The sequence below is a fragment of the Cuculus canorus genome, chromosome 22 (genome assembly GCF_017976375.1).
Source record: "Cuculus canorus isolate bCucCan1 chromosome 22, bCucCan1.pri, whole genome shotgun sequence".
Classification (NCBI taxonomy): Eukaryota; Metazoa; Chordata; class Aves; order Cuculiformes; family Cuculidae; genus Cuculus; species Cuculus canorus.
Genome location: NC_071422.1, coordinates 3,822,059 through 3,846,687, shown reverse-complemented (window position 1 = coordinate 3,846,687; position 24,629 = coordinate 3,822,059). Strand labels below are relative to the sequence as shown.

Genomic DNA, 24,629 nt, shown 5'->3' with positions numbered 1-24,629 from the left:
GCTCTTGTTTTCCTTCGCTGTGGCTAACATAGCCTGCTCCCCAAGTTGTTTGTAGTTCTGGCATTTAATACTCTTGCCTCGTGGGCTTTGTGGTGTGGAATTTTTGTGATTAACCCCTCTCCTGTTTGCTCCTTAATAGCAACCATCTGTGGAGTAAGACTTAACATACATTTCTTTGAAGGTTTGCCCTCCTTGAAGACTTGTTCATCAGTCTTAAGACAGTTTTAGTTGTCTGACTGGGCCTTGTGCTCTTTATCCTGACTTAGGGGCTGCTTCTGCAGTCTCTGGTGTTCCTGTGCCTCCCAACAGTGCCCACACGGCAATAAAGGCACCAAAGCCTGTCCCGAGTGACGAGCTGGAGCCACAGTTGTGTACAGGGGGTTCTGATACATGTAAAGTGATGAGTATCAAAAAGGAAAGAAACGAAAACCATTAAAGGTGGCGGGAGCTCTGCACTGCATCTCTACAGAGAAATGATTCTCGCTTTCACGTGCGGAGCTGAGGTGTTTGCAGGTCTGTTCTTCGCAGTCAATGACTACAATGAAGTTTGTTTTGTGAGTGCAGCAGAACAATACTGAGGGTGAAACCATTCAGAACTGAACTCCCTCTTCTGAACTAGTTTGCATCCCCTTTTCTGTTGAGAAGGAGACTCGAGCTGTAGGGTAGCTGAGCTGTCGGAGAGCACCCGCTCTTTGGCCTTTTGCTGGAAAAGGGCTCTGGGGAAAGTCAGTCCTCCACTTCCTGTGTAGGTTTCTCTGAGCAAACCTGCTTCTTTGGAGGAGAAGATCTTAATGCTTGGTATTTGGGTAAACATCTTTCTTCCTTGCTTTCTCTAGGCCTGCTGGTTATCCCAACATGAACCAAGGAGGAATGACGGGCACTGGAGCTCCTTCTGGCCAGGGAATTAACAGTCTGGCCCGCATGATGAACCCCCAGGGCCCACGCTATCCGATGGGTGGGAAGGTGTCTAACAACTCCGCAGGTAAGCCGGGGCCAACTGTCATGCATTGCATTGACTTCATTGTCAGACTGAAAATGGGTGTTAAAGATTCTTTTAACTTCCTAGGGATGGCGGCAAGCCCTGAAATGATAGGCCTTGGGGAGCATTGCATTAACACCTGTATCTAAAATGGACAATGATGCAGACGGGACACCAAGAGCAAAATCCAAGTCAAAGGTAAGATGTTTTGGTTTTTCTCAGGAGTTCATTCTTTTCAGCATCCAGGGAGATAAAACCGTGACACGGTAACTGGAACAGTGCATCAGTCTGGTAGTGAGTGTGGTTCCTGAGAGACCTTGATTGGGTTCCTCCTCCTTACCCTGGAGAGACTTCTTGCTGGAGAGAAGTTGTCCTTGTAGCGTGTGATCTGATTGCTTCTTGCGACTATGATTTAAACTTGATTTGAATGAGCAAGTGGGACACCCTGTTTAGGACTAACGAAATAATGGTCTTGAAATCTGTGTTTTGGAGAGGGCTCTGCAATAACCCACTAAATCCATGTGTTATGAAGTTGTGTGGAGGAGCCTGGATGGTGGGGCTGCCATCCCCTGCAGAGACCCAGCGACCACGAAAGGGACTTCACTATCAGATTCCTTGTGTCCTCCTCTTTTTGTGACTCACGAGTTCAAGCCTCTCTAGAATTCCCGAGAGATGCCCGGCACGCTATATTTCTGCATTCTCGTTGCAATTATGGGCCTTGAATAACTGGGGAGAAGGTACCTACGCAGATGGACCTTTTGGGTCACCTACCAAGTCCCCAGGTCCTACAAAGAGCTACTCAGCATGTGGCTTGAATCCAAAGTGTGAAGGTAAAAACCACATTGTTGAAGTGCTCAGGCTAGGAAGATTGAATTAGGCTTGATGTGGCTGGGCTTGAACTGTCCCAAGGGCAGATCCGTGTTGGAATAGTGGTTCCGAAAGGTTCTTCAGGATTAATCAGGGAACAAGTGAGGGTTTTGCTTCTGGCATTCATAAACCATTCAGAAATGGGGAAGAGTGTTTCCCAGTCCTTTAGGAGTCACCAATTACAAACGTGTGGTAGAGCTGAGCCTTTCCTACAGGAAAGTCCTTTCTGTGGGCAGACTCCTGCCCCCAGGCTTCCCTGTCGAATCCACAAGGGAACGACCATCCAGCCGCAAGGAATTGGTCTTGGCTTGTGACACTGAAAGATGGATCCAGCTTTGCGTTGGACAGGACTAACGATGGGACGAGTCTTGCCGTGTCGCAGGCCATGCCGTGGGGCGTATCCTCTGGCTCTGAGCAGCTCTCCCCGCTGAGGTTTGGGTTGCCTGTTTCCGAGTAGATCATCTCCTATCTGTGGTGTTTTTCTTCTCCTTGTAGAATTACAAGCGGCCGAGGGACGGCGACTACAGCCCACCCGCCAAGCGGCACAAAGGGGAGATGTGCAACATCCCATATAGCGCCGGGCAGGGGCAGACGCTGCAGCAGCTGCCTCCAGCGCAGAGCCAGGAGCCGAGCCAGCAGCAAACGCCGCAGCCATCTCCACAGCAGGGCCTGTATAACCCGTAGAGGAGCACCTTCTCCGCTGCTGACCGTCACTCTGCTGCTCAACTGATAGTTTATTTGTTTCCTCATTTTCGTTTTCTTTCTAATAGAGGTGTGAAGAAGTTCTAGGTTCAGTTGAAGTTCCTGATGTTCCACGTGTTAAGAATAAATATACATTAAATCTTGGTAAGGTGTCTGTCAGGGTTTTTTATGAGCAGGACAGGGAGGTGACTTTGGTGCTGGCAGGTCTTGGTGCTGTGACGATGTAGGTCAGCAAGGCATGAAGAACCTTCAGGGTCGTGTGCTTTGTGGCCACTTTGGAGGCTGATACCATGTGGTCTGGCTTTACTTTCTCCCTTTGGTTTGTTTTGGTGATGGAGGCTTTGTTTCGTGCTGCGTAGGCTCAGGTAGGAGCAGATTTGCAGCAGGAGGGGAAGCTGAGGCAGAGACGTGTGGTGCACAGGGTGGAAAAGGCTCGGAAGGGACCTGCTCCCTTTGAGCTCTGTCAAGTGAACCAGGTGGCCCTGCTCCTGCGGAAGGGCTTTCCCAGGCTGATTCCCTTTCCGGAGAGCCAGGGCTGCATCGGGACTCTGCGCTGCCTGTCGCCGCACGCACAGGTAGGAGGGGGAGGGAGCTGCCAAACCCTCCCTGTGCTCAGAGGACGTCATCTCTGGGAATGAGATTTGGGAGGAATGTGCAGGAGGGGATTATTGTTCCTTTTCTGGGGATAAACAGATACTTCAGCCTCTTGTGTTGCCAATCCGGGTGCAAAAGCAGTGCAGCTTACAAGAAAATGGATGGAATTGTACTTCACAGCAGCCTGTGACCCTGGATGCAGCTGGACTGCTGGTTCTCCAGAGGAGAAGATGGTTTCCCAGCCAAGCAGAACCAGTGAGCTCGGGCTGCAAAGGGCAGGACTGAGGAGAGAAACCTCAGAGCAGGAACCAACCGAGACTGCAGCATCTTCGGTTCAGGACGTGCCTGCAGCAGAAGCGTCAGGGCCCTGCAGCGCACCGCAAACCACACCACCTCCCGGAGGCGAGGGTCTTGCCCGCTCACTGCCTCCATTCCAAGCTTGGAAGTTGCCTCAGTTCGTCACTGGGATATCCCCCCTCTGGTTTGGGAAACCTGAACAACAGAGAGCATCTGGTTTCAGCCACTGTCTTAATTCCTATTAAAGAGGTCTTTCTCTCCGTGTTCTGCATCTCCCTTTGCTCTCAGGTACGAATCCTGTGTGGTTCACTCTGGAAACTGGGCTGAAAAAAGGCTGTGAATGGGAACAAAACAGCTGCTGCATAAACGATGGTGTGAGCGGGAACACAAACTGGGCAGGTCTGTACAAAGGCAGTGGAGAGCGATTACCGGCCGGTGGCAGCAGGCGCTCGCCAGAAAGGTCCTGTTCCACCAGCTGGGCCACAGGAGTCCTACTGGGAAAGCTGCTCCTTCTGCATCCCAGAGGCACTTGGAGAGCATCAGGGTGGGCACCTCTTGGTGCTCCTCCAACCTCCAGACGTATCTAAAAACCCGTTCTAACCAGGAAGCCAAAGAAATAGGTGGGAATTTTGGAAGCCCCACTGGCTCAGTGCTGTTCCCATGGGCCTGGGAGCACTGGGACTCGCAGCTGCTTTTGCTCCCCCCCAGTCTCAGCTGCTTCACCTGCACCTGAGCAGAAAGGGGGACGTTTCCATGCCTTGTGATGGCTCACGGCTGTGAACCAACCCTACACTGGAGCCGAGCACAACCTGACGGACGGAGCCCCCAGAGCTGAGGTATCCGTAGAGTCATAGAGTCATAGAATAGTTTGGGTTGGAAGGGACATTAAAGATCATCTCGTTCCACCCTCTGCCATGCGCAGGGACACCTCCCACTGGCTCAGGCTGCCCAAGGCCCATCCAACCTGGCCTGGAACCCCTCCAGGGATGGGGCAGCCACACCTTCCCTGGGCAACCTGGGCCAGAGTCTCAGCACCCTCACGGGGAAGAAATTCTTCCTTCTATCAGCCTCAATCTGCCCCTCTCCAGTCTGTGCCCGTTCCCCCTCGTCCCGGCCCCACAGGCCTTTAGGAACAGCCCCTCTGCAGCTTTCTCGCAGGCCAAGATCAGGCCCAGGCCCAGAGCCGGGAGCCGAGCGGGAGGACGCGCTGCGCTCACTGCCTTTGCTGTCACTGCACCAAATCCCACTCTGGGGAGCGCAGCCCAACATCTGCCGAGGTGCTGGGGACCCACACGCCGGCTCTGCCGCCTCCTTCAGACGGGCACGGCCCTCACGGCCGGGACGAGCTGGAGAACAACCTGGACTGTGGCTGTTTGCTGGAAACGCCCTCCTCTGAAGTCCACACCACGCGTCTAAGAAAATGCAAAGGAGATGAAATAGTCCATTTGACAGAGCTCAGAGGGAGGCGCCTCCCTTTCAATGTACAGCGATAAAACCACACCGAGTTCAGCAGTCACTTTTGTCCTTCAGAGTTTACCATTAAAAACAGTTAGGAAAGCGGTGCCTGTCAATGGCATAACAGGGCAAGTCGTCTTTCCCCCCCAAACTCACTGTAAACGACAGTAACTTTGGTTAAAATGAAAAAAAAAGTCTTCTATGTAGACAGAACTTTGATTCCTTTAATAAGGGATTCGGGACAGATTTGAAGAGCAGTGGAAAGGGAGAGAGAAGGGGGAAGGTCTTCCCCCAAGGGAGAAGCAGGACAGCGCAGGGCAGACAGTGGATTCTGAGGTGGTTTTGCATAAACAAAGGGCAACAGTCAGTTTCTAAGTTCTCCACTCACGCACACGCACACGGGGTCTCGGATCCCACAGCTGTCATGACTGGCCAATTAAAAACAGTACTTCACAAATCACTTGTGAAACCAAAGAGTTCATCAAAGGCAACACAGAGGTGTCCAACAGCCACGAGTCACGTAACGTGAACTCCGAGTGGTTCTCGTCCACCTTGGCCAGGGCGAGCAGTGCCCGAGCGGCTCAACACATCATGTCCACGCTCATTGACTCCAAGGGTGGGTTCTGCATGTTCATCAATCCGGCATTCACGGACTCTGGTGTGAGGTTGACCAAAGACCTTTATTGTTGCAAGTAGCAGCATTACATACCCTTTCTACTGTCTATGCTGGTTTAACATGCCCCGAGCTCTCTGCTAATTGGTGCTTTCTCTTTCCTTTTTAGCTCTGCCACACCCTGCCTCCTCACTCCTCGCTGCTCAAGGACATATCCAACAATTCAAGGTCATCACCCACATGTCCTCTGCCGGTCCAGAGAGCTGTACCCTATGTCCTTACGCCCTTGCCACATGGCGCCTTCCTGCGGGCCCTCCAGCCCAGACTCTAAGGGACCTCCCATCATCTGAGGAGGAATGTTTTGCTGAGCAGTGGAGCCTGGAGGAGCCGAGACCCTGTCTCTGCCGAGACCCTGATGCAACGCATCACGTGGTAGCTCTGTGCGTGTGTGTGGCTTCTGAGCCTTTTCCACCCTGCGCACCACACGTCTCTGTCTCAGCGTCCCCTCCTGCTGCAAGTCTGCTCCTACCTGAGCATACACAGCACAAAACAAAGACTCCATCACCAGAACAAACCAAAGGGAGAAAGCAAAACCAGACCACGTGGTATCAGCCTCCAAAGCGGCCCCAAAGCACAGGACCCTGAAGGTTCTCCATGCCTTGCTGACCTACATCATCACAGCACCAAGACCTGCCAGCACCAAAGTCACCTCCCTGTCCTGCTCATAAAAAACCCTGACAAACACCTCACAGGCGTAAAGTATTTATTATATATTATGTACATTAACGTACATTTAACGTACATTTATTCTTAACACGTGGAACTTTTTCAAATCTCGATCAGAAAGAAAACAAAAACGAAGAAACAAATAAACCAGTAGCGGGGTAGGTGCTCCCCTACTGGTTAGGGAGGTCCTCCTGCGGAGATGGCTGCGCCGTTTGCTGCTGGCTCGGCTCCTGGCTCTGCGCTGGAGGCAGCTGCTGCGGCGTCTGCTCCTGCCCGGCGCTATATGGGATGTTGCACATCTCCCCTTTGTGCCTCTTGGCGGGTGGGCTGTAGTCGTCGTCCCTCGGCCGCTTGTAATTCTACAAGGAGAAGAAAAACACCACAGATAGGAGATGATCTACTCGGAAACAGGCAACCCAAACCTCAGCGGGGAGAGCTGCTCAGAGCCAGAGGATACGCCCCACGGCATGGCCTGCGACACGGCAAGACTCGTCCCATCGTTAGTCCTGTCCAACGCAAAGCTGGATCCGTCTTTCAGTGTCACAAGCCAAGACCAATTCCTTGCGGCTGGATGGTCGTTCCCTTGTGGATTCGACAGGGAAGCCTGGGGGCAGGAGTCTGCCCACAGAAAGGACTTTCCTGTAGGAAAGACTCAGCTCTACCACACGTTCACCACAAACCAGACTGCACACAGGCCCTGATTTACTTTCACATCCTGGAATTTCATCAGACCTCATTTCTCTTGTATTTCCCAGAAAACAGAGGTTTGTGCTGAAGCGTTAACCAAGATCCATTAAACACTTGTACTCCCTGCTTCTTCCTTTCCTGTAGATCGAAAAGACAACCCTGAAAGCAGCAGGAAGGATTCTCCTTCCTCTTCCAAGTATAACTGATTACTCCTAAAGGACTGGGAAACACTCCTCTTCATTTCTGAAAGGTTTATGAATGCCAGAAACAAACCCCTCCCCTATTCCCTGATAAATCCTGAAGAACTTTGCAACACATGGATTTAGTGGTTTACTGCAGAGCCCTCTCCAAAACACATATTTCAAGACCATTATTTCGTTAGTCCTAAACAGGGTGTCCCACTTGCTCATCCAAATCAAGTTTAAATCATAGTGGCAAGAAGCAATCAGATCACACGCTACAAGGACAACTTCTCTCCAGCAAGAAGTCTCTCCAGGGTAAGGAGGACCCAATCAAGTTCTCTCAGGAACCACACTCACTACCAGACAGATGCACTGTTCCAGTTACCGTGTCACGGTTTTATCTCCCTGGATGCTGAAAAGAATGGAACTCCTGAGAAAAAACAAAACATTTTACCTTTGACTTGGATTTTGCTCTCGGTGTCCCATCTGCCTCATTTTTTGTTTTAGATGTAGATGGTAATTCGACCTCCCCAAGGCCTATCACTTCAGGGCTTGCCGCCATCCCTAGGAAGTTAAAAGAATCTTTAACACTCATTCTCAGTCTGGGACAATGAAATCAACGCAATGCCTGACAGCCGGCCCTGGCTTACCTGCAGAGTTGTTAGCCATCGCACAGGGCGGGCCCTGGGGGTTCGTCATGCCAGCCGGACTGTCAATTCCCTGGCCAGAAGCAGCTCCAGTGCCCGTCACTCCTCCTTGGTTCACATTCGGACAACCAGCAGGCCTAGAGAAATCAAGGAAGAAAGATGTTTACCCAAATACTGAGCATTAAGATCTTCTCCTCCAAAGAAGCAGGTTTGCTCAAAGAAAGGAAAAGAAAGTGGAAAACGGACTTTCCCCAGCTGCCTTTTCCAGCAAAAGGCCAAAGAGCGGGTGCTCTCCGACAGCTCGGCTACCCTACAGCTCGAGTCTCCTTCTCAACAGAAAAGGGGATGCAAACTAGTTCGTAAGAGGAGTTCAGTTCTGAATGGTTTCACCCTCAGTCTCGTTCTGCTGCACTCACAAAACAAATTTCATTGTAGTCATTGCCTGCGAAGAACAGACCTGCAAACACCTCAGCTCTGCACATTTAAGTGAAAATAATTTCTTTGTAGAGATGCAGTGCAGAACTCCAGCCACCTTCAATGGTTTACATGGCTCGATGACCCTTTTGGTGACAATTTTTCTCCTGATATCCACTGCGACCCTCCCCTGGCGCAGCTTGAGGCCATTCCCTCTTGTCCTGACCCTGTCACTGAGGAGAAGAGCCCAGCACCCCCCTCTCTAAAACCTCCTCTCAGGGAGTTGTAGAGAGCAATAAGGTCTCCCCTCAGCCTCCTCTTCTCCAGGCTAAACAACCCCAGGGCCCTCAGCCGCTCCACGCAAGGCTTGTTCTCCAGCCCCTTCCCCAGCTTCGTTGCTCTTCTCTGGACACACTCCAGAGCCTCAACATCCTTCTTGGAGCGAGGGGCCCATAACTCAACACACGATTCGAGGGGCAGCCTCACCAGTGCAGGGGCACAATCACCTCCCTGACAGGGGCAGAATCACTTCCCTGAATATTAAATATTCCCCAACTATATTATTAATGATGGATTCCAAAACCCCTGCTCGTCCAAGCGTTAGACTCTTAAGACTGACGAACAAGTCTCCCAGGAGGGCAAACCTTCAAAGAAATGTATGTTCAGTCTTACTCCACTTTTGGGTTATTCCATCCACAGCTCAGAAACAGAGATGTGGCACAGGAAAAGGACCAGGGGAAACCTCGTTCCTCACCTGCTCTGGACGGAGTTGGCAGCTGTGTGCATGGCAGCGTCGGCCGCTTCTTCCGCTCTCGTGGGGTTCATGCTTCCTCTTCTACCCGGACTGTGACAGTTGGCGCTGCAGTTTGGCTGCCCAGGAGAGCCTCCTGAGGAGATACAAAGATATCTAAAATTAAATTCTAAATTAATTAAAAAAAAAAAAATAAAAAAATTAGCGATCTTGCGCTTTGCTTGATGGGTGCACGGAAGGATGCAGGATGCTGTCCAACTGGCCGCTGGGTGGTCGGGGTGGCATCTGATTGCCTACAGCTCAAACACGAGAGGGGTTAATCACAAAAATTCCACACCACAAAGCCCACGAGATAAGAGTATTAAATACCAGAACCACAAACAACTTGGGGAGCAGGCTATGTTAGCCACAGCGAAGGAAAACAAGAGCAACATCAGTCACGCTCACCCAGCGAGATGACAGTGCGGCTTTACCAGCCTTCTCACCCATCCTACTGCATCCTTTAACAGTTAAAGGCATTTTAAAGCCAACAAAGGAGATCACAGGACCTCAAGAACCACACAGCGCTGACAGGGGCCAATTCCTCCCCACTGGCCATTGGAATTCACTCTCCAGCTGCACGAAGCAGCCCCGCCAGAAGATCAACACGCGCCAAGCAGCATTACCTGGTACTGCAGCAGGTGAAAGCGGACCCGAACGGAACTGAGCAGCGCTGGCAGGAGACCCGACCGAGGATGGGGAGGGTCCTCTGATGCCTGGCAGGTGAGGAGGATGTCCCGTGGGGACATCATCTGTTGAGCCAGACAGGTCCTGCAACACACAGAGAAACAGATCAGGCCAAAGGAAAAAGACACAGAACTGTGACCTCCCATATCACAAGGAAGAGTGCATTTCTCATAGAGTCATAGAATAGTTACGGTTGGAATCGACCTTAAAGATCATCCAGTTCCAACCCCTCTGCCACGGGCAGGGACATCCCACTGGATCAGGCTGCCCAAGGCCCATCCAACCTGGCCTTGAACACCTCCAGGGATGGGGCAGCCACAACTTCCCTGGGCAACCTGGGCCAGGGCCTCACCACTCTCATGGTCAAAGAATTCCTCCTAATGTCCAGAATAAATCTGCCCCTCTCCAGTTCATAACTGCTCCCCCTCGTCCTGTCCCCACAAGTCTTAATGAATAGTCCCTCTCCAGCTTTCCTATAGCCCCTTCAGGTACTGGAAGGTCACTACAAGATCTTCCTGGAGCCTTCTCTTCTCCAGGCTGAACAAGTCCAACTCTCTCAGCCTGTCCTCAGATGGGAGCTGCTCCAGCCTCTGATCATCTTTGTAGCCTCCTCTGGAACTGTTCCAACAGCTCCATATCCTTCTTACATTGAGGATTCCAGAACTGGACAATACTCCAGACGAGGTCTCACCAGGGAGGAACAGAGGAGCAGAATCCCCTCCCTCGCCTGCTGTCCACGATGCTTTTGATATGGCCCAGGACACGGTTGTGGCAACTACACCACCACAAACTTGCTGAGGGTGCACTCAATCTCGCTCTCAATATCTTTGATGAAGATATCGAACAGCACCAATGCCAGTACGGACCCCTGAGGGACACCACTCATCATGGATCTCCATCTGGACTTTGAGCCACTGACCACTACTCTTTGAATACGACCATCCAACCAGTTTCTTATCCACCCTACTGTCCACCCATCAAATCCATCTCACTCCAGTTTAGAGAGAAGAATATTGTGGGGGACAGTGTCAAAGGTTTACAGGAGTCCAGATAGATCACATCTGTTGGTTCACCCAAAATGATTCCCATCAACCAAAAGCTCAGGTGTGGCAGCATTTAAAACACACGCAGTGTTGTCAGCTGCAGTTAAACACCCTCGTTTCTCCCTGCGACTGCCCCACGCGGCAGCAGAAGGTCACACTAACATGGGCTCTCCCTCCCTCGCATGGTGCGGGACCTCTGGCAGGATAAGTTTGGATAGAAAGGGAAGAGGTCGAGGTTACTGTGTCCAACATCGGACTGACAAGAGGCTTTGGCACCTTTTCAAGTGTCTCCAATGACACCAAGTCAGCAGCAAAAAGGAAGTGAAAAAGTGATTTCCCTGCTCTACAGCAATGAGCTGCTCAAAAGCGAGGGTCACCCGTGAGGTGTGTGCTTCAGCAGCCAAGGCGCAAGGAGTGGCTCCGTATTCCCAGGCTGTGGCAGCACAGGGGATGCGTGTGACAGAGCACAGGGCTATTGTTCAGGATCCCAGACCACAACCGGCTATCCTACATGCCGATTAAACACTGACCCGCCTTCTCACGCCAGGCCGGCTTGGAAGAACAAGAACCCGTCCACTCTTAAGCAAGACTCCAGACATCCCTTCTGCCTGCTTGCATGTGGAGGTCGCCGTCTTCTTCTTCAGTAGCCTCCGTAACCAAGTTAGATCCTAAGGAAATGAAAGGCTGAGGGTTAGGGGAATCTGTATGAGGTGTGCAGGCACGAAGCAGAGCTGAGCCGCTCGCGACCAGAATAGAAACAGGGACTGAGCCCGGCATCGAGCATAGCGCAACCCACTGTCGGCACAGGCTCCTGTGAGGCTGTATCGGCAGCTCCACGCAGCAGCATCTCAAAACAGAGGCTGATTGGTGGCAGAGGGCTCCGCGTGGCCCAGACTGGGACCAGGTGCTGCCGCACAGGGTGGGGAGTTTCCTCCTGGATCACCGGGGAGGATTAAGCTCAGTTCAAACCCAGACGAAGGGGTGGAAGGAGAGAAAATTGCCACATGGACAAATAGCTGAGCAACTCAGAGAAGCACGTTGCAATGTGAAACACATCAATGGGGTGTCTGGAAGGTGAGGGTGACTTTGCAAGCGGCAATCCGAGCTCTTCACTGCTGTAGAAATTATTGGTAAAATTACGAATTAAAACAAACACACACACAGCCTTCCCAAGAAACCACACAAAAGTGATGGTCACAATCACACACACAATGATAAGTTCTGGCAGTGAAGCCTCAGCTTTCAGGAAGAAAAGATTTCCAGCTCCCTATATTACCATAATTTGGGACAGAAACCTTCCTTGCCAGCAGAAAGCGCAATTGACTGATCCCGCTAAGCCTGGTGTTCCAGGTCCTGCTCTCCCCAGTGGAGCCCTGGCTGCTGGCAGTTCTCTGCACATCCCCGGTCATGCCCGGGACCCAGCGTGCAGCCACCCTGCTCTGAAACGCACACAGCTCTAATCCCTCTCAAGGCAAGCAAGAAGACAAGCTCAAAAGGCCAAAGCCAAACCAAACAGAAGCAGAAATTCCCATGTGCAAAAGGAGCCTGAAGGGACCAGCAAATTCACCACTAAAAGGTTCTTTTCCACTCACCGACGGGGCTGAAGGCCTGGACTGAAGATTCACATTCATATCTTCTGGCCCTCTGCTGGAAGCCGTTGAGGGAGCAGATGACGCCTGGGACACAAGCAACACTCGAGACAACTCCTGAAACAAGAAGAAACACCAAAAAACTCACAAATGAGAATAAAATCAAGGCTCTGCTGGAATTGCTCTGGTATATTCTTGTGTTGTGGAGGAATTTGCCCAAAACAGGAAATAAGACAGCAAAGAGTTGAAGGCAGCAACGCCTACGGTTCCACAGGAGGACAAACGCCACCAGGCTGCTACTGCAAGGGCCGGGAGCAGAACCCTAAAACATGACAAAACAGTAATGCTCTGGATTTCCCTTCTTACAGATCCTGAAAGACACGGACTGTCCTGGGAGGCTGCCCACTTAGCTTCTTGATCTTCTAAGGTCTTACAACAGCTCTGAGCGCTTCACGGCACAAACAAGGCATGTACATTAAAACATCCATTTTAATCCTGCATTAAAACATCTGCTGAAAGGTCCCAGCTAGCTTTTCACACAACCAGGAACAACTATTAAAACACTATTAAGCCTTGTTGAAAATAAATGCAATTTACGCATACACAAGGAAAACTGATTCATTCTTTTCTTCTCAATTCCCTGCATTTGCTGCTTTATTTCTCCTCCCTAAAGCAGAGCTTTACATTTCAGAGCAAACTCTCCCATCACCATCTCTGTGCTGCTCTGCAAACTGTGCTCTGCTACTGTGCTAATCCAAGCAGTTCTCTACAGCCCTTGGAGAACTTTCACAGCCACAACCACTCCAGTACAAAAATCCTTCAGACTGCTATCGCCAACCGGCAGCATTTACACAACACCAGTCCTCCAAACTGCTGCATTAGCACAGCTTAACCTGTTACAACCACCACATCTCTGAGATACAGCTCTCGACACAGGAGAGAAGGCAGCACAGTCACTACCATCATCATTCCAACCAGCTCGCTGACCTTAGTTCAACTGACTAACGCGCAAAGGAAAGGATTTGCCCAAGTTTCTTTAAGAATCCCTCACAGATGGAAACAAAGCAGAGCAGACCTACCTGAGGAGAGAGGAAGCGCTGCTGGGAGGAGGCAGACTGCCACATGCTGGATTACAGGATTCCCACTGCCCTTCCAAACCTACAGATCTTTCACAAAACACCTCCACCTCACATCTGAGCAGAAGATGATTAACAGCTGGAAATATTTGACTCCTACAGACTCAGAATCCAAACCTCAAAAGCTAAAGGCAAGGGTCGCATGGTCTCTGCAGGGGATGGCAGCCCCACCATCCAGGCTCCTCCACACAACTTCGTAACATATGGATTTAGTGGGTTATTGCAGAGCCCTCTCCAAAACACAGATTTCAAGATCATAATTTCTTTAGTCCAAAACAGGGTGTCCCACTTGCTCATCCAAATCAAGTTTAAATCATAGTGGCAAGAAGCAATCAGATCACACACTACAAGGACAACTTCTCTCCAGCAAGAAGTCTCTCCAGGGTAAGGAGGAGGAACCCAATCAAGTTCTCTCAGGAACCACACTCACTACCAGACAGATGCACTGTTCCAGTTACCGTGTCACGGTTTTATCTCCCTGGATGCTGAAAAGAATGGAACTCCTGAGGAAAACCAAAACATCTTACCTTTGACTTGGATTTTACTCTTGGTGTCCCCTCTGCCTCATTCTTCGTTTTAGATGCAGATGGTAATGTGACCTCCCCAAGGCCTATAATTTCAGGGCTTGCCGCCATCCCTAGGAAGTTAAAAGAATCTTTAACACCCTTTTTCAGTCCAGGACAATGAAGTCAATGCAATGCCTGACAGTCGGCCCCAGCTTACCTGCGGAGTTGTTAGACACCTTCCCACCCATTGCACAGGGCGGGCCCTGGGGGTTCATCATGTGGGTCAGACTGTTAATTCCCTGGCCAGACGGAGCTCCAATGCCCGTCACTCCTCCTTGGTTTATTTTGGGATAACCAGGAGGCCTAGAGAAATCAAGGAAGAAAGATGTTTACCCAAATGCTGAGCATTAAGATCTTCTCCTCCCAAAGAAGCAGGTTTCCTCAAAGAAACCCACACAGTAAGTGGAGGACTGACTTTCCCCAGAGCCCTTTTCCAGCAAAAGGCCAAAGAGCGGGTGCTCTCCGACAGCTCAGCTACCCTAGAGCTTGAGTCTCCTTCTCAACAGAAAAGGGGATGCAAACTAGTTCGGAAGAGGGAGTTCAGTTCTGAATAGTTTCACCCTCAGTCTTGTTCTCCTGCACTCACAAAACAAACTTCATTCTATTCGTTTTTGATCCTCATCACTTCACATATATCACAACGCCCTGTACACAACTGTGGCTCCAGCTCGTCACTCGGGACAGGCTTTGGTGCCTTTATTGCCGTGTGGGCACTCTTCGCAGGCACAGGAACACCAGAGACTGCAGAAGCAGCCCCTAAGTCAGGATAAAGAGCACAAGGCCCAGTCAGACAACGAAAACATCCAACAGCTTTACTGGGGGAACCCAATTTACACCAAGTTCATAGTTCTCTGCTAGGCCACACACACCTACTCTGAAATGTGCAGTAAAAAAAAAAAACCCAACCACCACAGAAAGCAGCTGCAAAGTCCAGTGCTGAATCCCAGCTCCCGTTCCTGCAGCTCCTCATCAAGGCCCCAACAGGAAGAAGTTCCCTGCACTGAACTGAATGCCTTGTTCAGACACACGCAGATGGAGTCATGAGTTTTACCACACACGCAACATCTTGTAAATCATTAATGTAACAAAGACAATCAGAAAGTGAAAACAACTAGCGGGATCTCAGAGTTAAACAGATTTCATAGAACCATAGAATCACTAGATTGGAAAAGGCCTTTTAGGTCATTGAGTCCAACCATTCCCATCTGCCACTAAACCATGTCCCTGAGCACCTCGTCTACCTGTCCTTTAAACGCCTCCAGGGATGGGGACTCCACCACCTCCCTGGGCAGCCTCTGCCAGGGCTCAATGACCCTTTTGGTGACAATTTTTCTCCTGATATCCACTGCGACCCTCCCCATGGCGCAGCTTGAGGCCATTCCTTCTTGTCCTGTCCCTATCACTGAGGAGAAGAGCCCAGCTCCCTCCTCTCTACAACCTCCTCTCAGGGAGTTGTAGAGAGCAATAAGGTCTCCCCTCAGCCTCCTCTTCTCCAGGCTAAACAACCCCAGGGCCCTCAGCCGCTCCACGCAAGGCTTGTTCTCCAGCCCCTTCCCCAGCTTCGCTGCTCTTCTCTGGACACACTCCAGAGCCTCAACATCCTTCTTGGAGCGAGGGGCCCTCAACACACGATTCGAGGGGCAGCCTCACCAGTGCAGGGGCACAATCACCTCCCTGACAGGGGCAGAATCACTTCCCTGAATATTAAATATTCCCCAACTATATTATTAATGATGGATTCCAAAACCCTGCTCGTCCAAGCGTTAGACTCTTAAGACTGACGAACAAGTCTCCAAGGAGGGCAAACCTTCAAAGAAATGTATGTTCAGTCTTACTCCACTTTTGGTTATTTCATCCACAGCTCAGAAACAGAGATGCGACACAGGAAAAGGACCAGGGGAAACCTCGTTCCTCACCTGCTCTGGACGGACTTGGCAGCCGCGTGCACGGTAGTGGCAGCCGCTTCCTGTGCTCTCTTTCGGCTCAGGCTTCCTCCTGTTCCCGGACTCGGATAGTTGGCATTGGACATCTCATTGCTATTTGGCTGCCCAGGAGACCCTCCTGAGGAGATACAGAGACACAGAAAACATGGCTCTACCAGTTAGTTTATGAATCACCATAAAAATCTCCTATCAGCAAATACTTATAGATCACTAACAGATGGTTGCTATTAAGGAGCCAGTGTTATCTCCTAAGATAACGGATCCAATTTCCTGTTTTAACCAGAAAAAAACCCAGATAGCACAACCCCCTAAATCCTCGGGGCTTCTCGTCATTGCTGGTTTTTATTTGCTAGTTTGCCTTTGCAGGGTGACACCCTTCAGCCAGGAGAACTGAAGCTTTTACCTGACTTTCCGCCCACATCAACCTTATTCTCTTAGGGGGAAAACATGCAATATTGTTGTCAACGACCCTCATCTTGAAGCTTAAGGTCAGGGACAAACAGCATTTGTAGAAAAGCCAGTCAGAAGCCAGAGAAAACATCTTAGAAGCCACCCTATGAGCCTGGAGGGAACAGTAAAGAGGCCAAACAACCAAAACCAGCTGAATTTACTGCAAGGTGCCTGAACACTCCCAGTTTAAAAACCTGGGGCAGCTTTTAAATGCTACCTCACCACAGAATCCGTGTGATCAGGCCAGCTAGTTTTTAGTCACACACCTTGCATTACAACTAAATCTTTTAACTCCTGTCACATACCTTGATCTTGTGCTCTGCCTGACGGGTGCACGGAGAGATGCAGGATGCTGTCCGACCGGCCGCTGCGTGGCCGGGGTGGCATCTGATTGCCTACAGCGCAAACAGGAGAGGGGTTAATCACAAAAATTCCACACCACAAAGCCCACGAGGCAAGAGTATTAAATACCAGAACTACAAACAACTTGGGGAGCAGGCTACGTTAGCCACAGCGAAGGAAAACAAGAGCAACATCAGTCACGCTCACCCAGCGAGATGACAGTGCAGCTTTACCAGCCTTCTCACCCATCCTACTGCATCCTTTAACAGCTAAAGGCATTTTAAAGCCAACAAAGAGATCACAGGACCTCAAGAGCCACACAGCACTGACAGGGGCCAATTCCTCCCCACTGGCCATTGGAATTCACTCTCCAGCTGCACGAAGCAGCCCCGCCAGAAGACCAACACGCGCCAAGCAGCATTACCTGGTACTGCAGCAGTTGAAAGCGGACCCGAACGGGACTGAGCAGCGCTGGCAGGAGACCCGACCGAGGATGGGGAGGGTCCTCTGATGCCTGGCAGGTGAGGAGACGTACACGGAGAGAAAGGAGACTCAGCTGGGTTACTCTGCTCTCCTTGACTGCCGGATATCCCTGACGTGCTTACTCCAGGGCTCAGGGCTCCTTCCGTCCCCGTGGGGACATCATCTATTGAGCCAGACAGGTCCTGCAACACACAGAGAAACAGATCAGGCCAACGGAAAAAGACACGGGACTATGATCTCCCATATCATAAGGAAGAGCGCATTTCTCGTAAGACTCATAGAAGAGTTTGGGTTGGAAAGGACCTTAAAGATCCTCTAGTTCCAACCCCTCTGCCACGGGCAGGGACACCTCCCACTGGATCAGGCTGCCCAAGGCCCATCCAACCTGGCCTTGAACACCTCCAGGGATGGGGCAGCCACAACTTCCCTGGGCAATGTGGACCAGTGTCTCACTACTCTCATGGTCAAAGAATTCCTCCTAATGTCCAGTCTAAATCTGCCACTCTCCAGTTTATATCTGCTCCCCCTCGTCCTGTCCCCACAAGCCTTAATGAAGACCCCTGAGGGACACCAGGATGGAGATCACGGATCTCCATCTGGACTTTGAGCCACTGACCACTACTCTTCCAATACGACCACCCAACCAGTTTCTTATCCACCCTACTGTCCACCCATCGAACCCATCTCACTCCAGTTTAGAGAGAAGAATATTGTGGGGGACGGTGTCAAAGGTTTACAGGAGTCCAGATAGATCACATCTGTTGGTTCACCCAAAATGATTCCCATCAACCAAAGGCTCAGGTGTGGCAGCATTTAAAACACACGCAGTGTTGTCAGCTGCAGTTAAACACCCTCGTTTCTCCCTGCGACTGCCCCACGCGGCAGCTGAAGGTCACACTAACATGGGCTCTCCCTCCCTCGCAAGGTGCGGGACCTCTGGCAGGATAAGTTTGGATAGAAAGGGAAGAGGTTGAGGTTACTGTGTCCAACATCGGACTGACAAGAGGCTTTGGCACCTTTTCAAGTGTCTCCAATGACACCAAGTCAGCAGCAAAAAGGAAGTGAAAAAGTGATTTCCCTGCTCTACAGCAATGAGCTGCTCAAAAGCGAGGGTCACCCGTGAGGTGTGTGCTTCAGCAGCCACGGCGCAAGGAGTGGCTCCGTATTCCCAGGCTGTGGCAGCACAGGGGATGCGTGTGATGGGATGCACAGGGCTATTGTTCAGGATCCCAGACCACAACCGGCCATCCTACATGCCGATTAAACACTGACCCGCCTTCTCACGCCAGGCCGGCTTGGAAGAACAAGAACCCGTCCACTCTTAAGCAAGACTCCAGACATCCCTTCTGCCTGCTTGCATGTGGAGGTCGCCGTCTTCTTCTTCAGTAGCCTCCGTAACCAAGTTAGATCCTAAGGAAATGAAAGGCTGAGGGTTAGGGGAATCTGTATGAGGTGTGCAGGCACGAAGCAGAGCTGAGCCGCTCGCGACCAGAATAGAAACAGGGACTGAGCCCGGCATCGAGCATAGCGCAACCCACTGTCGGCACAGGCTCCTGTGAGGCTGTATCGGCAGCTCCACGCAGCATCATCTCAAAACAGAGGCTGATTGGTGGCAGAGGGCTCCGCGTGGCCCAGACTGGGACCAGGTGCTGCCGCACAGGGTGGGGAGTTTCCTCCCGGATCACCGGGGAGGATTAAGCTCAGTTCAAACCCAGACGAAGGGGTGGAAGGAGAGAAAATTGCCACATGGACAAATAGCTGAGCAACTCAGAGAAGCACGTTGCAATGTGAAACACGTCAATGGGGTGTCTGGAAGGTGAGGGTGACTTTGCAAGCGGCAATCCGAGCTCTTCACTGCTGTAGAAATTATTGGTAAAATTACGAATTAAAACAAACACACACACAGCCTTCCCAAGAAACCACACAAAAGTGATGGTCACAATCACACACACAATGATAAGTTCTGGCAGTGAAGCCTCAGCTTTCAGGAAGAAAAGATTTCCAGCTCCCTATATTACCATAATTTGGGACAGAAACCTTCCTTACCAGCAGAAAGCGCAATTGACTGATCCCGCTAAGCCTGGTGTTCCAGGTCCTGCTCTCCCCAGTGGAGCCCTGGCTGCTGGCAGTTCTCTGCACACCCCCGGTCATGCCCGGGACCCAGCGTGCAGCCACCCTGCTCTGAAACGCACACAGCTCTAATCCCTCTCAAGGCAAGCAAGAAGACAAGCTCAAAAGGCCAAAGCCAAACCAAACAGAAGCAGAAATTCCCATGTGCAAAAGGAGCCTGAAGGGACCAGCAAATTCACCACTAAAAGGTTCTTTTCCACTCACCGACGGGGCTGAAGGCCTGGACTGAAGATTCACATTCATATCTTCTGGCCCTCTGCTGGAAGCCGTTGAGGGAGCAGATGACGCCTGGGACACAAGCAACACTCGAGACAACTCCTGAAACAAGAAGAAACACCAAAAAAATCACAAATGAGAATAAAATCAAGGCTCTGCTGGAATTGCTCTGGTATATTCTTGTGTTGTGGAGGAATTTGCCCAAAACAGGAAATAAGACAGCAAAGAGTTGAAGGCAGCAACGCCTACGGTTCCACAGGAGGACAAACGCCACCAGGCTGCTACTGCAAGGGCCGGGAGCAGAACCCTAAAACATGACAAAACAGTAATGCTCTGGATTTCCCTTCTTACAGATCCTGAAAGACACGGACTGTCCTGGGAGGCTGCCCACTTAGCTTCTTGATCTTCTAAGGTCTTACAACAGCTCTGAGCGCTTCACGGCACAAACAAGGCATGTACATTAAAACATCCATTTTAATCCTGCATTAAAACATCTGCTGAAAGGTCCCAGCTAGCTTTTCACACAACCAGGAACAACTATTAAAACACTATTAAGCCTTGTTGAAAATAAATGCAATTTACGCATACACAAGGAAAACTGATTCATTCTTTTCTTCTCAATTCCCTGCATTTGCTGCTTTATTTCTCCTCCCTAAAGCAGAGCTTTACATTTCAGAGCAAACTCTCCCATCACCATCTCTGTGCTGCTCTGCAAACTGTGCTCTGCTACTGTGCTAATCCAAGCAGTTCTCTACAGCCCTTGGAGAACTTTCACAGCCACAACCACTCCAGTACAAAAATCCTTCAGACTGCTATCGCCAACCAGCAGCATTTACACAACACCAGTCCTCCAAACTGCTGCATTAGCACAGCTTAACCTGTTACAACCACCACATCTCTGAGATACAGCTCTCGACACAGGAGAGAAGGCAGCACAGTCACTACCATCATCATTCCAACCAGCTCGCTGACCTTAGTTCAACTAACATGAACGCGCAAAGGAAAGGATTTGCCCAAGTTTCTTTAAGAATCCCTCACAGATGGAAACAAAGCAGAGCAGACCTACCTGAGGAGAGAGGAAGCGCTGCTGGGAGGAGGCAGACTGCTGCTGCTGAGCAGTCTGTGACCCGTCGGGCTGTCCTGGAGAGCCGTGTCCTTGCTGTGGCCCCGCCTGAGCTCCCTGCTCTTGTGGGGGGGCGTTGGTTCCTCCATACGGCTGAGGCTTCATCCTCCCCATCTGATCTGTGGCGCTTGAAGGCTGCAAGGCAAGTTGTGACACGTGAGGTACATCCAGCTACACACAGGAATTGTTCACAAAATCCCAAAATCCCAGAAGAAAACTTCATAGAATCACAGAATCGTAGAATGGTTTGGGTTGGAATCGACCTCAAAGCCCATCCAGTTCCCAACTCCTTCCACTAGGTCAGGTTGCTCAAAGCCCCATCCAACCTGGCCTTGAACACCTCCAGCAGTGGGGCAGCCACCACTGTTCTGGGAAGCATCTCTTCTAAGATCTCATCTCAATCTCCCCCTCTTTCAGCTTAAAACCCTTCCCCTCGTCCTTTCCCTGCCCTCCCTCATCAAGAGCCCCTCCCCAGCTTTCCTGAAGCCCCTTTCCACACTCGAAGGCTACTATAGCTTCACAACACGTTGGTGCAGAGCAGCAGAAGCTCATCTGCCTCTTCCTAGAACCTACAGACCTTTCACAAAACACATCGAACGAGAAGTCATTGAATGCCGACATCTCTCCTGTGGCCACAGGACAGGCAAGAACCAGGGAAGGATCAGTAAGAAAGATGGATTATCAGTGTAAGCGGCTTTTCCCCATAGTAGCTGGTAGTTCAGTGTCCAGACAGTCCATAACAAGGTAAATTTAGGCTGAAAACTTAAATATTCACGAGAAACACTGCTTATATAACATATAAAACATATAACATATGTTATATGAACATATGAACATGTTATATGAACATATATGAAACATATAACAAGGCCTCCCAAAACACTACAGGCAGTTCATTTACACTTACACGTTTCAATTAACTCATATTGATGCAGTAACACTGGGCACAGCCACTGACACCCACAGCATTCCAGACTGCAGTTCCACTTTTGCCTTTTTTCACACGTGCTTTGTGTCTGTGGCCTTTTGTAGAATAAAGGTTTCTAAATCAAATTTCCCCAGATCCATGAAAAAGTAATTTGTCAGGCTTGAAAGCCAGGTCCTGGGTTTCAGAGCAGGCAGGATGCGATGAGTGAATGAATGCAACTTTCCAAGGACGCCCTGACCTGCACTACCCCTGCCTGGAGCCAGGCCAGGACACGAGTCCACCAGAATTCCTGAAAATGCTACAAACCTCCAAATGCCAGTTTTCCACCTAAAGCAAGGACTGGTTTGGGCATAGTGACCTCTAAATGAATCCCAGGCACAGTCTTTAACCCCCATCTCGGACTGAATACAGATTGGTCGCTGATGTCCTGATGACTTAACTAATACCAATTAGTTGTCTTCCACCAGATCTCCAGGACAATGGACTCTTTTACACCACCCCTTCCTCCAACCAGCCCCGCGGTGGTATTTGTACAGATCCACCCTCTCTTGCTCAGCTCAGGTGCTTGAGGAGTGGCACTGCAGGGCTGTACAGGCAAAGAGCACAGAGCCAGCTCCCGCTGGAAACCCCAAAGAAGCCCAGACACCACCACAGTTTCTCAGTTGTCTTTGCAGAATCCACCCTCCTTGGGGAAGGAAAAAAAAAAAGTCCATGCAGTGTGCTAAACTTTGGAAAATCCAACCCAACTGCCAAGGGAGCACAGCTTGAAGGCCCAACGCACAGACCCTGAAAACATTTGTCTGACCAGCTGGCTGCTGCGCCTGCCAGGAAAACCGCCCCGCGCCAACCCACGGGACCAGGGGCACCACGGGGAGCTCATGGGGCGCTTGTGGGGCAACAGGAGCACAGGAGGGAATGTAAAGGAGATGGTGGGAAAAGCACCTTGCTGCTGGTAAGGGGGGCTACTCCTGCAAACCAAAGCAGGCTTCCTTCAATTGGCATGAATATGGCACAGATCAATGAAGAACCAGGTCCACGTCCCCTCCTCCTCTCCACTCCAGCCTCGACACACCTGGAAACACGGCGTTTGCCGCCCTACGGAAGCCGTTCACACACAACCGTGTGCGTGGCACCAGGACAATCCTCTGTTGCGGAGGATTTGAGATGCTCGGCCACACTCAGTTGGGCTGGATGCTTCCATTTTGGTCCATACCAATACTAAAAAGCTACATTCAGGTTATCACAGATGCTGCTGCTAAGGACAAACATGGAGGGAGGCTGCAGGACCCCCGAGGAGGGAGCCTGGAGGAGCCCTCGGTCCCTGCCGTCCCCCACAGCCCATGCCATGCACCCAAAGGGGTTTGTGCCATGCTCTCAAGAGGAGCTTCCACTCAGGGGGTCAGCTAAAAAAACCATGTCTTTGATGGTGGCAGATTGAATCCCAGAACTACAGTGACTCTCCTCCTGAATGGGAGCATAAATGCAGAGCTTCCATACCCCAAGGGATGCAAATTGTGTACATCTTCCAAGCAACTGTCCCTAAGCCTCGCCTTGTGGGTATCACCTGAGATCACTGACATCTCCTCCCTCCCCACATTATCTTCTTTGGTACGTAAAAGCGGTGCCACCAGGAGTGCTTCCCAGCTTTTGGCAAGCCAAACCTCTCCTTCACCACCCCCAAAGAGACACCTCCTTCCTTCTCCTGTCTGATTGAGTGCAGAAAAATGCAATTTTGATTTTCCCAATCATCTTATTACCTATTTGTATTTATTATGTCAAAGAAAAAAGAAAAGGAAAAAGCCACTTATGGAACTCACTGGTTTCAAATCAGCGTCGCTTAATTATTGGCAACTGTGAGTACTGGCCACAACTGCCCCAAAAAATAGAAAGGCCAAAAATTCATATATAATAAAAAAGCCCTAAGCTCTCGCCTTGGGTCTGAAATCTTCTCCTGACCAGATTTGTTGTCCATTTTTTCTGATAAAAAATAATACAAAGCATTCCCGGCTGTTTAAGCACGAGAAGCCCTAATTGATTCCCACAGTAATTAACCTGCATTTTACCTGGGAAAGGGGTAGTTAAGGAAGTCGGCACTGCTATTTATAACTCATCTCAAATTGAGGGCAGACTGCCTAAAATCTAACACATCCCAGCTGTACTCCTGTTGGAACTGGGGCCAAGGGAATGTTTTGAAGCAATCTTGGCACTGAATGAATGACATCAACACTACGAGCACACGTGTGGTTGTGTTGTGGTGACGTAGCGGTGGAGGTGGAAGGCGAAGGGGTGGGGCAGCGTGCTGGAATCCCTCTCCCTCTCACTTGAGGCCATTTCCTCTCATCCTATCACTATGTTGGCTAGAAAACTGGTATTAGTGACGGACAACGCTGGGAAAGGGGAGTCATTTTCCCTAGGAATCATTCAGCTGCAATCATGGTCATATTGGATATAAATCACTGAAATCAGGGGAGAGAATAAAACCACCCATCCTTCCCCAACCCTTCTGTACCCCTTCTACCAAGTTCAACAAGCTGGAAATTGGTGACAGCAGCAGGAGCTTAACAGGCTGGTGACACCAACAGCGACTCAGGGAAAGGACCCGGGTTCCAAGTCAGCAGCTTTCCCAGTCTGTTTCCCAGTGCCTTTCAACCTGCTGGGAAACACCAACCATGCCAAGGCAGGCAGGGAACCTCTACACAGGAGTCATGGCAAATGGAAAACAACACAGGAAAAACACCGTGTCTTGATTGCAAAAGCCGCGATCAACCAAGCATAAATGCTTCCAAAAAGCAACCCTCAAAGTGGAGAGGCTGCGCTCACCTTTGCTATTTCTAGTCCCTCCCACATCCTCCGGAGCTACCAAGAGCTCAGGCTGGGTCAGATCCTGGCAGCCCCAACATCCAGAACCACCAACACACCGCATCCACACTGTCTCCACGGGCGCAGGATTCAACCTCCCACCTCTCAGCCCTTCCCCAGCCCAAAACCTCTCCCAACTCTTCAAATGGCTCTACTGGAGTTACACTGCCTGCACTACCAT

General features: G+C 50.6%; 1 protein-coding gene across 11 annotated transcripts in view; it reads right to left on the bottom strand.

Annotated features, from left to right (window-relative positions):
• The window catches only part of LOC128854320 (AT-rich interactive domain-containing protein 1A-like), a 132,963-nt gene that overhangs the window by 19,916 nt on the left and 88,418 nt on the right, over nt 1-24,629 (bottom strand). For 2 of the 11 annotated variants that reach the window (XM_054086729.1, XM_054086736.1), the window contains 14 exons: nt 19,527-19,640; nt 18,465-18,602; nt 17,134-17,374; nt 16,673-16,762; nt 15,891-16,035; nt 14,132-14,277; nt 13,936-14,045; nt 12,276-12,389; nt 11,214-11,351; nt 9,580-9,724; nt 8,918-9,050; nt 7,753-7,886; nt 7,557-7,666; nt 5,995-6,592 (listed from right to left, as the gene is read on the bottom strand). In XM_054086729.1, the coding sequence (XP_053942704.1) occupies nt 6,404-6,592; nt 7,557-7,666; nt 7,753-7,886; nt 8,918-9,050; nt 9,580-9,724; nt 11,214-11,351; nt 12,276-12,389; nt 13,936-14,045; nt 14,132-14,277; nt 15,891-16,035; nt 16,673-16,762; nt 17,134-17,374; nt 18,465-18,602; nt 19,527-19,640 (1,947 nt within the window). In that variant the 3' untranslated portion in view covers nt 5,995-6,403. Of the gene's footprint in view, nt 1-5,739; nt 6,593-7,556; nt 7,667-7,752; nt 7,887-8,917; nt 9,051-9,579; nt 9,725-11,213; nt 11,352-12,275; nt 12,390-13,935; nt 14,046-14,131; nt 14,278-15,890; nt 16,036-16,672; nt 16,763-17,133; nt 17,375-18,464; nt 18,603-19,526; nt 19,641-24,629 lie in introns of those variants that run through there. The other 9 variants (XM_054086740.1, XM_054086733.1, XM_054086734.1 and 6 more) reach the window with 9 other exon arrangements.